Consider the following 17148-nt stretch of genomic DNA (forward strand, 5'->3'; position numbering starts at 1 on the left):
AGCAAGTTCACTTTCCTCATCCGGGATGGGGACGACCACCTCCCAGACGAGGATGACCAGAGATGGCGTGCCAAGGTGGGTCAGGCTGCTCCTGGACCTGCCACGAACTTGTCAAGGCATCCTGGACCCAGTGTTTGTCCTCATGCCAATGCCTGCAAAACGCTACTTCCCTCCCTCTGGGTCGGACCCTTCCTTGGGGTTGAGGCCACACGAGCACATGCACAGGCCCGATGCGGAGTGGCCCCTGGGCTCCCGCAGAGCTCTGGAAACACTGCCCTTTGTCCCAGCTCTGCTCGCGGCCCCCAGCGCCTCCCATCACCTGCCTCCGAGGCCTCCGTCCACATCCGCCTCTGTGATGGGGTCTCGGTCCCCCTGGTGCTTGGTCCGGAACTTCTGCCACGGGTGGGGGGTTTCCTCCGCTGGCATCACTTTCAGCCACTGCTTATAATAAGCTCGGAAGCCATCAATCTTCTCCAAGTAGGTGTTTTTCTCTTTGTACTGTAAGTGGAAAAGCACGGGGTCAGAGGAGCCGTTAGGCACCGCACGCTACACACGGCTCATGCCAGACCATGGCCGCTGGCTCAGGCCTCAGGGAAGCTGTTCTTGCTTCTAGGTGCTTAAGGGAAGAGGGCGGGAAAACTGTTCGATACTCGAGTTGCTTACTGTCGAGAAACACAGCTGCTGTGGGGCAGGCCAGCTTCCCATCTGCTAACAGTCCCTCGAAGTTTGTGCTGCTGTGTTACACCCAGGGACAGCCCTCCCCGCCCCCCAAGCTAGAATCCCTGGGTGCTACCTCTGCCCCCACAGCCTGAGAGCCTCCCCTGTGTCCTCTCAGCACTGCTGCAGTGTCTCTGGAGAAGGGGAAGGAAAGGGAGGAAACAAGATGCGCCCGGCAGATGCCAAAAGAAAGCTGGTAAAGAAATAACGTAGGAAAAAAACCAGCCAAAAATATATATTCGAAGATAACGATGACACACAGCTGGCTTCCAAAGATTTAACAATTCCAAACTTGTAGGTACCTAATCCAGCCTGAAAGTACAGAAAACAAATCTTGACAGGCACAGACAGAATAAGACACGGTCGTAAGGGACTAGGAATGTGATTTAATCCAGTAAGATCCAGGCCTGTGGTAGTCTGGTATCTGGACTGAACCTGAGAAGATCCCTTGAGGACTGTACACCATGGAGTAGAGAGACAAATTCACTACCTGGAAGATACCTGCAACGTGGGACAAGAGAGGAGTATCCAGAACACATAAAGAACTCTGGAGAATCAGACAAGACTAACAGCCAACTGTCCACAGATGCCCAGTTATGCCCTCTGCCTGGCATACGCTCTGCTGCTGTCTCCCGGATTCTTACTGAGCCCTCAAAATGGCCCTCAAGTGTTGCGCCTGCACAGCGGTCCCTGACCCCATGCCTGGTGTGTCCCTGCCCGTCTCCCTCCCTCCCCACTGGGATGGTGCTCCTCCAGGCCACAACTGCTCTGGAGGCACTCAACATGGGGTCTGACTCCCGTGGGCCCTGAATCCGAACCCCCACAACCTGCTATCCTCAGTACAGCAGGGAGAGAAGTGGACATTACAAAGCAGATTCTGTCGCGGCCCGGCTGCCATCCCCGTTCACTGGACAAACAACAGTCTATATCGGGCACCAGGCAATGGGCAGGTACTGGGGAGCCAGGTGAGCGGGGCTTATGGTTTTGTGAAGGTGACAGTCACCTGTGCAGGCGTAATCACAGGTTGTGAAACACAGTGACAAGCAACAGGGCTGGACGTGGTGGGCAGGAGGGAGCAGCAGGGCACCCCTGAGAAAGAGCCGTCGGCGATGAGACCCACAGGGTGAGGAGCCAGTTACAGGAAGCACAGGGGGAACCTACTCAAGGCAGAAGGAATACAAAAACCCCGAGAAGGGAAGGAGGCAGAAGGCCAGTGGGACTGACTGAATCCAGGGAAGAGCAGCCAGAGATGAAGTGGGCCACAGGGACTCATGGGCTGTGGTTTAAGGAATTTGGGATTTCTCCTAAGGGAAGCCACTGACAGTTTAACGCAAGGGAATTCCAGTTCCGAAGGCCAGACCCAGGGTGGGGGCGCGGGGAGGCGGGATGGTTAAAGAGAGGACAGGCGAGTGAGAGGTTGGCGCACACACCCGGTCAAAGGAGGGCGGGTACTGGGCTGCAAACTCCAGCTGGCGGATGACCACCTCGTTCACCGGGACACTGCTGCACCTCATGTGCTTCAGGATGTTAATGAGATAGGTGTAGTCCAGCTTCTTGAGGGCCGCGTTGATGAGGGTGCTGTAGATGTGGGTGTTGGGGGTCACGTGGGATTTCTGGAACATCACAGACATTCGATCAGCGAGGTGATGGCAGTCGTTGGGACAAAGCAGCCCACTGTGCGTGTCAGATGGCCATTAGGCCGACCAGCCACCAGGCCAAGACGGTCCGAACCTGGTGCCAACGACGGGCTGTACGCCCCGCTCCAAAGGAAAGCACGTGTGCCCCGCACTGTCGGTCCATCCCACCCAGCCTACCTTCCCCTGCCTGAAGAGCTCGCTCAGAGATCGATGGCCTCAGGCAGTAAACCACGCACAGGAGACCACCTCCTTGGCTCCTGGTTGCGGGTTTACTGCAACCCCTGCCCCCGGAATTCGGATACATCCCTGCTCTTGTCATGCCTCCCTTACCTCCGGAGTTGGGGCCAAGACCTGTTGCCACCCCTCCATCTCTCCCCACTGTAACCACCTTCAAGACTCTAATGTTTTCAAAGCCAGTTCCTGCAGCAAATCACCAGGGTCCACTTTCTCTCAAGCTAGAGCGACCGCACTCTCCCTGCCCCCATGCACACTGTGCTGTCCGGGTGCAGAGGCCTGGGGGTTCAGGAGGGCCCAGCTCTCTCCCCGAACACCCCAAGTTAGCACCATGGGTCCGCCCACCAGGCCTGGACCCACTCACCTTCATGTCCGCAAGCAGCTGCAGACCGTCTGCTGGCCTGTGGCACCCAGTGGCCAGGCCACAGAAGGTCTGCAGGTTGGGGGTGAGGCCCCTTTCTGCCAGGAGCGGCAGCAGCGCCTGTGGGGACGGGGACGGCACTACCGTAAGCTGTGACCCACCAGGCCTGGCAGGAGCCTTCTCAGCTGAAGCCCGTGGCTGGCTGGAGACCTCAGGGGCACAGCTCTGCTCAGAGGCCTCCCCGCTCCCTCTGTGACCACACTGGGTGCGGGTCTCAGCCCGGCTCGCAAGCACCCAGCTCCCCGGAGTTGGGCGGCTCTGCGAGGAGCCCCGGCCTTCCGGCCCGTCTCCACCGCGCCCTGCCCCCCTCCCCGAAGCCCTGCGTACTCCCATGCCTCTCTGCTCCTCTGCTGGCCGTCCATCCCAGCACTCAGGCCTTCAACATCAGGTGAGCACCAGTGGTCTCCGAGGGCCCTGGCCCCACAGTCCAGGGCGGGACGACAACAGTGTGGGAAGTGAAGCTGAGGCTGCGGGGGCCGGCGGCTGAGGAAGAGGACGCCCTCGCAGCCCAGCCGGCTCAGGGAGGGGCCCTGTCCTGTTCAGCTTGTCTAGAGGGCGGCGTGCTCTGCACTGAGGGCCTGAAGGCAGAGGCTGCGTCCCTGTCACCTTTGATGCCCACAAGAGCCCGGGTCAGTGCTCTGTCACACAGACACGTGGACAAAATCGCACAAGGGCTCCGGTGTCCCCATCTGTGCAACGGGGGAAGCCTCATACTGGCAGAGCCCTGTGGTGTGGTCAGCGAAGAGAGGAACGGATGGGGAGCTCTTCGAACAGCATCTAACACAGACGGCTGGATCAGTGTGTGTGGGTCGGGGGGTGTGGCCGAAGTGTGGGGACACTCAGCAGCCACCAGGCTCTTAGGCCACGTGCCCCTCGGGCAGCGTGAGGACGTCTGCCTACACCCACCTATGAGCTCCTCAATGGGGACGGGCAGGGCGGCCAGCCGGTCACCCCTCCATTCTCAGCTTGGCCCAAGCCCAGGCCCAGAATGGAAGCTCTAGTCAGTCTGCCCACCTACCTCAGGATCAGGTGACGCCCCCTGCAGGGGAGCCAGGTCCTGCTGTCAGAAGGTCAGAGGGAACGGGAAGGAGGGGCCCCAGCCTTGAACCTCGTGCCCGCCTCCGAGCCCCTCACCTTCGCCCCCTCCAGATCGCCAAGCTTGCTCTTCTTCCTCATCAGTGTGTTGAAGAACGTCATGTCAGCTTCCACCTGGTACGTGTCCAGGACGGTCAGCAGTGAGGACTCTGCGGGACTCCCGGGCTCCACCACCTCAGCCAGCAGCGTGAGGGTTTTGATGTTGGGCCGGAGCCCATGCTCTGCCATCTTACCCAAGAAGCCCTCTAGGCCCCCCATCAAGGCCAGCCTGTCAGCTGGGGTGGTCACAGTCCCAAAGGAGACCACAGCTGGGGGGACTGCTCCCAAGGTCAGGAGGTTGGCCTCCAGCCCCCAGCGAGAAGCTTCTGGGGCCAAGGAAGTGAGGGCCACCATGCGGTCAGGCTCCGTCTTAGTTTCCACCTCAGGCTGGGCCTTGCTGAGGGCTCTGGCTTTGCGAGGCTCTGGAAGGCCCTCAAGCACCTGAGAAGGTTCCAGAAACAGCTGCCTCTCCAGGGCCTCCACGTGCAGCTTAACTGACATGCCATCGCCCAGCCGGGCCCGGGCTCTCCTCTTTGCCCAAAACTCACGTGCCAGGGGCTGGAGCGTGACCGTCTCCTCCCTGGGCCTCAGGAGCAGTGCTGAGGCCACCTCCGGGTCCCCCAAGCCGCAGTCTCGAGCTGCCCCCAGGAGCAGGTTGTAGCCATGCTGGCTCGGCTGGAGCCCCAGACTCAGCATCTGCCTCCACACCTGCCGGCAGAGACAAGCTCAGCTCTGTGCTCCTTCTCAGAAGAGCTGTCAGTGAGCTGACGCGAGCAGTCAACAACCATTCAGCAAGTGCAAGGGGCCAGGAAGGAGCTGGAGAGCACCTAACCCGATGCCAGGCTCTAGACAACTAAGAATCCTAAGAATCTGAGGACTCGCGGAGACTTCACGGGGGCGCTACTCCTTTCCTCTCTCTAGCTCACCCCAAAACTGTTCTCCACTTTCACCTCTCTGCCTCCTCCCAGGGCCCCTGTACTGGGAACAGACTTTGCCCTGGGTCTCTGCCCACCTTCTCTGTACTTCTCTGGGGAGGGACGATCTCAGAGGCTAGGTTCTGGAAGAGTCTAGGCTGGCTTAAGAAATGGATTTAGCGGCACTTCGAGTGCCCACTGTGTGCCCTGTCCCATGCAGCCTCCAGGAAGTATGAGAGCACAGGGCGGGCACGGTGGAAGGGGGCTCAGCCAGGAAGAGCGCCTCCCAAGCTGGGGGTCCAGGCAGCCCTATCTCCTCTTGAGATGAGATCATTTTCATCCCACAGCACAGCGCCTAGCACACTCAGTGTGTTCTCCACAAAGGACCGCTCTGGTCATGTCTGGGTCACTCTGACACCCAGACCACGCCATTCCTAAAATGCCACACAGGGCTCACTGGTCACACTGGATTCTTTGTCTGCAGGCTCAAAGAATGGCCACATTCAGTGGGACGAGAGCTCACATCTGACTTCCTGTCCTCATCAGGGATAAGTGTACAGACAAGGCAGGGACCGTTCAGGCCCAGGTGCGGACGGCCTGCAAGAGGTCCGCTGCACACCTGAGAGGGTCTTAAGGAGGGCAAGGGTCTCAGCAGGCACCTCCATGGGGAAGCATTGACAGAACTGAGGTTTAGCAGGGATTCGGGCTCTAGGAGTTGGGATGGACCTCGGTTCAAATCCCAGCTCTGCTTCATAGCCGTGAGACCTTAAGCCAGTTACTTAACCTCTGTCAGACTCACTTTCCTTATCCGTAAAATGGGGCTGATGGTACCTAGCTTGAGCAGTTTAATAAATGCACAACACAAACCAGCTATTAGCACTACAGACCGTTTCTAACTAGAACAGATCTAGAACAAAGAAAGGGAGGAACTAGATCTTGGCTGATTTTCACTAGAAAGCTACTGCTTCCAGAGGGAAGGCAAGCATCTGGTCCAGGGCTGTCCCAGGTCCCTGGGGCTCAGCCTCCACATAGGGAGGCCATGGTGAGAAGCCACCTAGGGAGCTTGCTGATATGCCGATCTGGACACAGTAGGCCCACGGTGGGGCTGAGACCCTGCTTTTCTGACAAGCTCCCAGGTGAGGCTGATGCTGCCGGTCTGCAGGCCCCACCTTAAGCTGGAGGGCTCTAGGTGAGCTCTGGGTCATTCCCACCTGTGGTACCATTGCTACCACTGGACTGGGGGTGGGGGAGGTTCTCTCTGGGGATCTAAGGTAGAATCAGAGCAGTGTATCTCAACCCTGATGTCTGTGAGAATCTCTCAGGACTACATGCAGAAATGCTGAGTGGGGGCCTGTGGGAGGTGGGCTGAACAAGCACTCTGGGCAAGACTGTAAGCTTTGGTGATATGAGCTAGCTGCCCAAAAGGCCACTCAGCAAGTGAAAGAGCACGGGCTGGCTGTGCCCTCACTTGGAGGGCAGCCATGCGGCCTCCTCGGGCCTCCTCCCCCTGCCATCTGTAAAACGGTGGGGAGCAGTGTGCTTTGCGAAGGCCAAAATATTGCAAACGTAAAAACACCCAGCATGGGGCAGTCGCAGGAGCTCAAATGCACATGTGATCATCATTTGTGCCCGATACAGGTGCACAGGAGAAGGGGGACTGCATGAGAGGCAGGAAGGCAGAGCTGTGAGGGACAGACCTGCAGGGCGTATCGGAAACCTGTCTTCTTGTCCTGGATGCAGCCCATGAGCAGGTAACTGAAGGTCTCCTCTGTGACTGCATGCCCTTTCTGGACGATTTCCTGGAGGAGGGAGTGGAGGCCGTGGTGAGAACTGGTGGCAGAGCCCGGGCCGGGGCCCGAGGGCTCTGACTCAGGGCAGACACTCCTGGGGCAGGCCCCGGGCCGTGCACCTTGAAGAGGCGCAACGTGAATGTGGCTCGAGGGTGGCTCAGAACCAGCTCCTCTCTGCACTCCCTCCTCCTCTCCTTCCAGGCTGCTCTCCCTGGCTGGCGCGATCACTTCTGGGCAGCCCCTCTGCAAAGACCACGCCAGCAGCCACTTTTAGCCCCTGTGCTTAAGGCACTGGAACTGCACAGAGCTGGCTTCCAGTCCCAGCTTTGCCACTGGCCACCTGTGAGTGTGGCACGGCAGGAAGCTCCCCAGCCCCAGCCTCCTCATCCCTAGAGCGGGGTCACAGGCAGGACCCCCCAGAGGGTGTCTGGAACAACCTCACCACAGAGGGTGGTGCCTGCCCACGGCACGTGCTCGTGGCGCTTGCTACCCCTGGCCTCCCTCGGGCCTGTCGGGGTTGGCCACTGCCTTCTTGAAACGTTCTTCCACCTCTCGGCCCCTCAGGGGCTCCTCCTCGAGCCTGTCTTCCTCTGTCCCTCTTGTGAGCATGGCTGCCCCCACCCTACCCCACCACTGTCGCTCTCCCATCCCCACCTCTGTCACCAAACCTTCCACCTCAGTGAGATTTTATTTTTATTTATTTATTTATTTATTTATTTATTTATTAAAGATTTCATTTATTTATTAGAGAGAAAGAGAAAGCACAAGCAGCGGGAGTGGCAGGCAGAGGGAGAAGCAGGCTTCCCACTGAGCAAGGAGCCCGATGCGGACCTCGATCCCAGGACCCTGGGATCATGACCTGAGCCAAAGGCAGACGCTTAACGACTGAGCCACCCAGGCATCCCAATTTTTTTTTAAAGATTTTAGTTATTTATTTGAGAGAGAGAATGAACAGGGGGGAGGGGCATAGGGAGAGGGAGAAGCGGGCTCCCCGCCGAGCAGGGAGCCCGATGCGGGGCTCAATCCCAGGACCCTGAGATCATGACCTGAGCCGAAGGCAGATGCTTAACGACTGAGCCACCCAGGCGCCCCTCTCAGGGAGGTTTTAGTTTGTGCTCCCTCTTCCTGGACAATCACAGCTGTCTCTTAACTGGTCCCTCTCCCCCACCAGCTAGAGTGACCTGCATAAAATATCAATGGCATCTCTGCACAGGTCAGGGGCCTAGCAGCCACACTGCCCTCTTCTGGAAGCTTCACCTACCTGCCTCTCACACAGCACCCTTCGGAGGGTTGCGTTACTCTCAAGGTCTCCAGGCTTGAGACCCCATGATCCTGCCTCTCCTGCAGGGCAGGCCAGCTCAAGGCAGCCAACCCACGGTCTGGTCAAAGGCTGCTCTGCACCACGTGGTGCCTGGACAGCCCATCAGGTCGTCTGTCCTGCGGGTGGCAGGAGCGACCTCACAACGTGCAGTGAGGAAAAGCGTCAGTCAGCGATGGAAAAAGCGAGACCAAACCTAAGAGCAGAGAGCAAGCGTGCCCTGCCCATGGGCCTGAGGGAAGACGAGGCTGCCAAGGGTGTGCCGAGGTTCTCCTGAGGTTTGGTCGTGGGGACCTAGAGCCTTCCTTTAGGTGTTAACTCATGTTTGTCTCCCTTCCCAACCTGAGCAGGCAGAACCACCACCCTGCTCGTGCTCCTCCCTGCTTAAACCCCCTCACTGTCTCCTTCTCTGGAACTGGGAATAAAAACCCCCCTTACAGCCAGGGAATAAGAGGCTACAGGGGGCACCTGGGTGGCCCATTTGATCTTGATCTCAGCTCAGGTCTTGATCTCAGAGTCAAGAGTTCAAGCCCCACATGGGCTCCAAGCTCCAGCATGGAGCACACTTTAAAAAAAAAGAAAAAAGAGGCTTTGGGCCAAAGCCCTGACACAGACAGGTCCCTGCTCCGCACTCCCAGGCCCCCACTCCCCTGCTTCCCTCGAACCTGGCACCTCCTGGAAACCGGGGACTTTTGTTCACTGTTCTAAGCAGGAGGCCTTCCCTGGGGAGCACGGATTCATCCCTGGCGCTCTGAAGCCCCGCCCCCCGCTGCGGCACCAAGGGGTCCCACACACGGAGTCACAGCACACGCAGCCCACCGCCCTCCTAGGGGTGGGACCTCTTTAGCTGTCAGACTGAGGCTTCTGAGAGTTGGTGAACCCGAGCCCGACTCCTCATCAGCCCGAACCCTCCCGTGAGGGACAGTGAGCCACAGCCTCACATCTGCCACGTGGGACCGGCCGCGCAGTGGGGAGAAGGAAGGAAGGGGCAACCTCACCTTGAACACATCGAGGCACATCCTGAGGTCTGCACACATGGCCGCCATCTTCAGCAGGGCATGGTACGTTTTCAAGTTGAGCTGGAAGTTCCGGGCCTGGAGCTGCTGCCGGAGCTTCAGGGCACTCTGCAGTGCAGAGTCCTTCCAGGGGGACTCGGCGCAGACGTTGAACAGGGCTGTATATGTGGCATCTGAGGGCTCCAGGTCCCGTTTTTTCATCTGTGGAGATGGGAAGACATCTGGAGGTGGCTCTGGGGTCAGCTGGACACACAGGTGACATCCACCCTGAGGGAAAGCTAGAGAGGACCCTGTTCCTGCATTAAACAGATCCGCTAGCAGGGCCTGTGCTAAGGCGGAACTGAGTGACATGTCAGAGCCTCCTCCTCCAAAACCCTGACTCGGCCAGAGGGCTCTGAAAATGGACCCTGCATCCAAACGCACCAAGCAAAAAGTCATCCTCCCCATGGCCGTCAGCCCACTCTGGGCCTGAGATGCGTATAGCAGGATCCTCCTGATGCTCCCAGGTCACCCTGTTAAGACCCATGTGGTGGAGCTGGTCTGGGAAAAGGAAGGAGGGGACAATCAAACCCCAGCTCCAGCATTTACTAACTGAGGGGTCGTGGGCAAGTTAGCTCCTTGTCGGAAAAACGGGGATGATACCATTACCTTTAAAGGCTGTTGTGAGGGTCAGCTAGGAGAGTGGCCCCCAGACCAGCAGCAGCCAGGAGCATGTCACTGCAGCATCTCAGGACCTCCTCCCCACCCCCCACCCCCCACTGCCCTGCAGAGTCACAAACCCGGGGGTGAGGCTGCCACTCTGCTTATCAAGCCCTCCAGGTGACTGAGCAAGCTGGAGTTTGAGAAGCTCCTGGTAAACCCAGTGCTCTTTCCCAGAGAAGGGCCATCTGACCGAGCACAGGTGACAAGCTGCTTGCAGAGTGTAAAGAGCCTTGTTCTCAGAGTCAGGCCATTTGGGGCTCAAATCCCAGCCCCAATGCTCTCAAGCAGGGTGACCTTGGACATGGCCCTTCATCTCTCTGGGCCTCTGTTTCCTCATCTGAAAAATGAGGATCATGATCCCGACTTTGAGGATGATGTATGCTGTGTGCATCCTCACATACACGACAAATGTGTCCTGAGGACTTACTACAGGCTGGGCACTGGCCACCAGTGGTTACAGGACATACACAGCCTGTTTTCATCGAGCTTCCACTCCAGGACAGGAGGAAACATAACAGACAAATAAGTAATCAACAACAGTAATAAGGGCTGCAAAGGACATGCACAGAAAATGGCAAAGGAAAAATAGCAGAGGTGGAGAAAGCTGGCAAACACCACTTTCGCCAAGTGACCAAGGTACGTGTCCTCTCTGATAAGTCCCCTGACAGGAAAAGGGCACTTTACCTTTGTGATAGCCCTTCCCCGAGCCCATAACCCCAGCCTCGTCACAAGAAAGTACAAATGGAGGGACTCCTGGGTGGCTCCATCGGTTAAGCCTCTGCTCAGCAGGGAGTCTGCTTCTCCCTCTGCCCACCCCTCGCTTGTGCTCTCTCTCTGATAAATAAATAAAATCTTTAAAAAAGAAAAGTATAAATATAGAGACATTCTACAAAATCCTTGACCAATACTCCCTAAATCTGTCAATGTCAGGGGGAAAAAAAGGAAACTCCAAAAATGTCACAAAATGGAGAACCCAGACTGGATACAGGAATAGAAAGAGTATCTTGGTGGAAAAATGTGGTGAGATCCAAGTAAAATCTGGAGTTCATCCACAGTCATGTACCAGCAGTGGTTTCTTAGTTCTGACAAATGCACCGTCACTACGTGAGATGCTAATATGGGGATTAGCTGGGTGACAGGTATTTGGGAACTTTTTCTACTGTCTTTGCAGCTTTACCATAAACCTGAAAGTGTTCCAAAATAAAAAATTAAAAAAAAAATAAGCAGCAAATTGATGGAGAGTAACTTAAGGCAAGAAAGAGGGAACTGCACTTCTCTGAGGTGACAGGTTGTAAGTCACTTAAGGATCCTGCGCATGTGAGGAAGGGCTGTTACCGGACTGTGAACTAAGAACCATAGGAAACACCCCCCTGGCACCAGCCACTCCTCACTTAGCACCTGAACGCTTTTCTGCTGGTCAGGGAAGCCTCCCGTCATTCCCCACCATGATATTTCATTAGGTCTATTAGAGGATATGTCACTTTATTGTTTGTAACCACAATTCCTCCCCCTTGCTTCCAGCTAGAGATGACCCGGCCTCGGGCAGGCACATCCCAGATGACAAGAAGTCTTGCTTCTGGCGGCGAGATAGGGTGGGATCACTCCTCCTAGAGCCTACTAACCTCCTAGGCAAAGCTCTTTCTCGGCTCACAGAGGAAACAGCTTCCTGGCTGTGAGAACAATAAATACAACACAGGAAGTGGATGAATATAAAGCGAAACCATCTTCCAAGAGGAATGAAAGCCCTTTTCAGAGGACCAGCTTTGGAAGCCAAGTGTGCATGTGTGTCCGGTGTGGGGAGTAAGTAGGGGTGAGGGGACGTGAACACACCTGGGGCAACGGTGGAGAAGGAAGGGGGCACGTGGGCCCTGCCGCGGTCAAGGCAGGTGCTGGAGGACCTTCCAGCGCATCTCATGTCATCATCCAAGATCACCTCCACTTTACAGAGGATGAAACAGAGGCTGGGAGGTTAGTCTGGCCGCAGGTGACATCCCACCATGCGTGCCTGGCTCTCTCTGCCTCTAAAGCCCAGGCTCTCTGGAGCCTCGCCCCCTGCCCCCAGCCCTGGGCCCCCCACTCACATCGTTGTAGAGGCGGAAGGCCTTCTTCAGGTATCCAGCCCGCCCGCAGCCCCCAATCAGCACCGTGTAGTTGCACTCGAGGGGCTGGAGTCGCTCCTCCTTCAGCATCTGCCGCTCAAACAGGTCCAGGGCCTCGGCCAGCTGGGAGGGAACACAGGAGGGGGCTCAGGGCGGCCTTAGAGACCCTTAGCAGAGGGAAGGAGACTGAGAATGAGGGACCCTCCCAGGCCTGCCCAGGAGCTACACAGCCGCTCTGGGCCTCTGCCACCAGCCTCTTGGTCCCTGTGCTCTGCAGCAAGAGAGCTTTGTGGTGGCCAGGAGGAAAAGCCCACTGAACTCCCACCACCTATGAAGGCTCTTGGCCCACTGCTATGGCTGCCTTCCCTCCAGCCAGACGACGAACTCCTTGAAAGCAGGGCCGCCCATGTCTTTGCCTCTTTGTGGGCCTACAGTAGAGCCAGGGCCTGGCCCTCAGTAAGTCTTCAGAAAATGTTCATTCTGCAAATCCTGGGATCTGTCCTGCCCTTGCTTCCTGGGTGACCCCATCCGCAGCGCCAGCCCCCTGGGTCTAAGTGGGAATGGGAGACCGGGTTCTGCACACTCAGGGCCACTGTGCTGCACGATCGCAGGGGGCCGTTCATAGCAACACTCCTGTGATGGCACAACACAGCAGCCCCGAGTGACCGGCTTCCTCTGGCTGCAAAGCCCCGTGGCCCACAGTCATCTCTACCCCACCTACTCCTTACACCATCCCCTTTAAATCCTCAGTTCACTCCTTTACAACTTAATTTTCTTTTTCATCCAGTGGTTCAACCAGTAATGACTGAATCCTGCTATGTACCAGGCAAGGTCTATTTGCTGGGGATACAGCTGTGAACAAGAGGGGACTCCTTCACGGAACGTGTCTTCTAGTGTGGAAAGACCTACGCCGAGTGAGATAACTAAGAAAAATATATACTGTGTCAAATGATGTTAGGTTTTAAAACAAAAATAAAGCAAGAAGCGCCTGAAGAAGGGGATGGGAGATTCAGTTTTAGATATGACAGCCAAGCAGGACTTCACCCAGAAGGTGACAGAACAATGATCTGAAAGAGGTGAGGGAAGGAACAACACTGTCTGAGAAAAACAGCCAGTGCAAAGGCCCTGAGGCAGGAGTGTGCCTGGGAGTTGGAGCTGGAGGAGCAGAGAGGAGGCCGGGATGGCTGCAGCACCGTGCGGAAGAGATAAGAGTAGAGAGGTAAGGGGGGGTGGAAGGAAGACCCTGCAGGCTTCATAAGCTATTCTGAGGGCTTTGGCTTCTCTTTATTTCTCAACTTTTTGTTACGGAACAGCTCAAATATAGACAAAAGTAAAGAGAGTAGTATAACTACAATGGTTATTAAATTTGGCCAATCTTGTTCATCCATACTCTGTACTCCTGCTCCAAACTGATTTTTTTTTTTTTTTTAAGTAGGCTCCACACCTAAATTGGAGCCCAGTGTGGGGTTTGAACTCACGACCCTGAGATCAAGACCTGAGCGGAGATCAAGAGTTGGATGCTTCACCAACTGAGCCCCCCCGGCACCCCCAAAATGAATTTTTTAAAGCACATTTCTAGACATTACATCATTTCATTCCCCAGATCTTCAACACACACCTCTAAGAGATTTTTAACATAAATGCAATGTCATTATCAACACCTAAGAAAATGAACATCAGTGTCATCGAACACACTGAGGGTCCTGGAAGGAAGAGTAACATAATCTGCTTTAACAGGGTGGCTCTGTGCTGCGCGCAGACGTGGGAGAAGGAGGTGGTGAGGGCGGCAGGGAGCTCAGTGACAAGTGTCGTGACAGCTGAGGGGGTGAGGATAAGGCGAGGCCTGGGCTTTCAGGGGTAGCACTGTGCGAAGTGTGAGGATTGGCAACATTTTGAAGATCCAGCTGGTGAGAGAAAGAGAAGAGTCAGGGACAGCCCAAAGGCTTCCAGCCTGGGCGAATGCAACAATGCAATTGCCATTTAGTGAGATGACGACAGTGTAGGGAAAACAAAGCTGGAAACCAAACTTTCAGGCCCATGTAGGTGAGCGTAAGGGAGCTGGTGAGGTAGCTAGATATGCAGACTGGGAAGGCTGGGCTGGAGATACGAACATGAGAACTGCAATTGGAGGGTGGGGGGTGTGAAAGCCAGGGGGCTGGTGGATTGCCCAATGCAGCACCCAGGGTGAGTGTAGACAGAAGAGCCTTAAGCATCCAAATATTTAGAGATCGGGAAGGTAAGGTGGCCCCTCCAAAATACTGGGCTTCCAGGGAAGTAGAACCGGGAGCAACAGAATCCAAAGGTTCCCTCACCTTCCCTTCTTTGATCAGGTGTTTGCACTGAAAGAAGTACCAGTAAGGCGTGTTTTTCCGGCCCCGCCTTATCTCTGGCTCCAGCCCCCTTTCCTCCTCTTCAGCATTCTGTTCCCTGAGACGTAAGTTATACAACTGGGCTGTCGATTTTCGGAACATTCTCCTCGAGGAGTACTTGTTGGAGAGGGTCCCAAAGCTCTCCTCTTCCTCCTGAGCGGCCGTGGGGCCAGGCTGGCTCAGGTCAGAGCTGAGGCTGCTCATGTTCTTCGGGTTCCCTTGGCCAAGGGGCAGCTGTGAGGGGGAGCTGCTGCAGGCTCGAGTCAGCCCCACAGCCCTCAGCCATGCAGGCCCCTCCCTGCCTCCTGCCCATTTGGCTCCGAGAGGGCCAAGGTGCTGGAGGGTGGACAGTCCCACAGGGCGGAGTCCAGAGAAAAGCGGGGCCAATCTTGCGAGGTCCATGTCTGGCTTTCTCCTCCAGGGCCTGGCACAGGTCAGAAACATAATGAAGACTACTTGGGTCTGTAGTCACAAAAGGCAGAGAGAAGACAGAGAAGTGGTGACAAGCACGAGTGCTGAGATTAGAACGCCTAGGTTCAGACTTCAGTTTTGCCAAAGAACCACCCATGAGTCCCTGGGCACTCGCCGCTCTGGTCTCAGTCTCCTGCCCTGTGAACTGGGGTTAACTAGAACCATCGCCCACAAAGCACCATAGCAACAATTGAACGAGGCCTCTGATACATGGCATGCAGCACAGTGCCAGCACAGTAAGCACTCAACAGACATAAGCTAGTGGTATTATCAAGCCATGACCTAAGAGACCGGGCACGGAAGTTAGACCCGAGTCTGAGTCCTGGCCAGAGCTCTAGGACCAGGCCCATCCCTTGACCTTCCTGTGCCTAGATTTCTTCAGCTGCAAGACGAGGATGATCCTACCGACCTCACCACAAGGTTATAAACATTCAATGTGATGTTTCTAGTACATCTCATTTAATAGATGCTTTAAAAATTGTAGCTATTATAATGTATTATTAGAAAAAAACAGCATTCTGGGCCTCTGCACAAGGAAGTTAACTCAAGCATGCCTTTTCTGCAAAATTTATGGATAAATGGGCCAGAGTTGTCCTGTTCAATATAGTAGCCACTGGCCACATGTGGCTACTGACCACTTAAAATGTGTCCAGTCTAAATGAAGACACACTTTAAGAACAAACCACACACCAGATTTCAAAGATTTCATACCAAAAAAAGAAGGTAAATTACACACAATAATCTTTTGACATGTCGAAATGATAATTTTGGATATATTGGGCTAAAAAAAATGTAACTTAGTTTTCACGATTTGTAAGCTTTATTTAAGGTGGCTACTTAAAAATTTTAAATCATATATGTGCTTGCATTATATTTCTACTGGACAGTGCTAGGCTAGAGATCCTGGTCTGCACACTTCAAACTCTTCAATAAAAAAATACCAGGGGGCGCCGGCGTGACTCAGTCGGTTAAGCATCTGCCTTCCGCTCAGGTCATGATCCCAGGGTCTTGGGATGGAGTCTAGCATCGGGCTCCCTCCTCAACGGGGAAGTCTGCTTCTCCCTCCCCTGCTCTCTCTGTCAAATAAATTAATAAAATCTTAAAAAAAAAAAAGAAAGAAAATGTAAAATTACATATGTGCTCAAGTTACATTTCTGTTAGAGCGGCAGGTCTCACCAGACAGGGGATGCTAAGGGCCCTCTGTACTAGTGTCACGAGGGTGCTGGTCAAGAGAGGCTGGCTAATACGGTACCCAGACCTGGGTTCACAGGCAGCCCAGCTCCACAGCCAGCCAGTCTCACCTTTGCATTCGGCTGCACTGCTCCAAGACCCCCAGCAAGTCACTCCCCTTCCTGAGCCTCGGTTATTAATCAATCTGCAATCACTTCCGAGGTCTAATTTTACATTTTCAAGTAGCCACATTAGATAAAGTGCTTACATGCATTAAATGAAATGCACCGCACTGCAAGAAAAAACCCTAATGATACCGAAATAGGTATCAAGACGTTTTTTAAAAACTCCTCCTATACTAGTGCTTTTTCGACGCATTAATACCAAGATCCTGCCATCCTGTCACAGTGGGGATCGGTGTACCTGATAGCCTGTATTAGCTGCAGATACTGTGTCTCCAGCCATCATTTACACTCATCTCCATTAGAAATCACGACTTAGTTTAGGGCCCTGTTAACGCTACTCCGTCAGTCACGGAAGGAAATGCTCATTTCACACAGAGAAAACTAAAGGGGCAATTTTCTTTCTACCCAAGTTCATTCACCTGCCCAAGCTAATAACCCCTGAATTGGAGACGCGCTGCCGCTGTCCTCTCTGGGGGACCGGCCCCTCCCCAGACGCTCCCCGGGGCCCTCTGGCCGGCCCGACCCCCTCCACACTGGCCTTTGGAGCCTCCGTCGTCTCACTAGACGTCCCCGGCCCTGACCCCGGCTGCGACACTCGCTGCCCCTCCGTCCTGTCCCCGCCCGGGAACGGGGCTCCAGTAAAGGTCAAACAGGAACTCACTCAAAAAGTCCGGCCCAGCAAATGCAGCCCGGACTCCCGCCCCAAGTCACCCCCAGTCCGGCTCCGCGTCACCCCGCCGCGTCACCGCGCCCGCCTCACCGCGCCGCGGACCAGGGTCTCGTTCCCAGAGACCTTCTCTGACGCGCACGCCGGCGCCGGCTTCACGCAGGCGCACTCCGCGACGCGAACTCCCCGCCCCGTACGCGCGGAGGCGGGTTACCCCGGGCCGCGAGGAGAGACGGGAGTTCGGCTGGCGGCTAGCCTGGCCTAGCGGAGCGTCCCGTACTCCCCGCTCTATTGGCCGGGTCTG

At 55.5% G+C, this 17148-nt stretch overlaps 1 protein-coding gene across 5 annotated transcripts; it reads right to left on the reverse strand.

Moving 5' to 3' along the window:
- Positions 1–90: 90 nt before the first annotated feature.
- PTCD1 (pentatricopeptide repeat domain 1) lies at positions 91–17014 on the reverse strand. Of its 5 annotated transcripts, none has more exons than XM_034988403.1 (9): positions 16938–17014; positions 14295–14775; positions 11965–12105; positions 9164–9382; positions 6755–6856; positions 4144–4851; positions 2953–3069; positions 2148–2330; positions 91–498 (listed from the first exon to the last, which is right to left on the reverse strand). In XM_034988403.1, the coding sequence occupies exons 2-9, from the start codon at positions 14751–14753 to the stop codon at positions 316–318; spliced, it is 2112 nt and encodes a 703-aa protein (XP_034844294.1). In that variant the 5' UTR covers positions 14754–14775; positions 16938–17014; the 3' UTR covers positions 91–315. The 5 variants fall into 5 exon arrangements, with proteins under 5 accessions (XP_034844294.1, XP_034844290.1, XP_034844292.1 ...); XM_034988399.1 differs by having other exon boundaries at positions 14295–14813; positions 16938–16955; XM_034988401.1 differs by lacking the exon at positions 16938–17014 and adding an exon at positions 16839–16927.
- Between the last annotated feature and the right edge of the window lie 134 nt (positions 17015–17148).

The sequence above is a fragment of the Mirounga leonina genome, unplaced genomic scaffold, assembly GCF_011800145.1.
Source record: "Mirounga leonina isolate KUSES-001 unplaced genomic scaffold, KU_Mleo_1.0 Mir_454, whole genome shotgun sequence".
Classification (NCBI taxonomy): Eukaryota; Metazoa; Chordata; class Mammalia; order Carnivora; family Phocidae; genus Mirounga; species Mirounga leonina.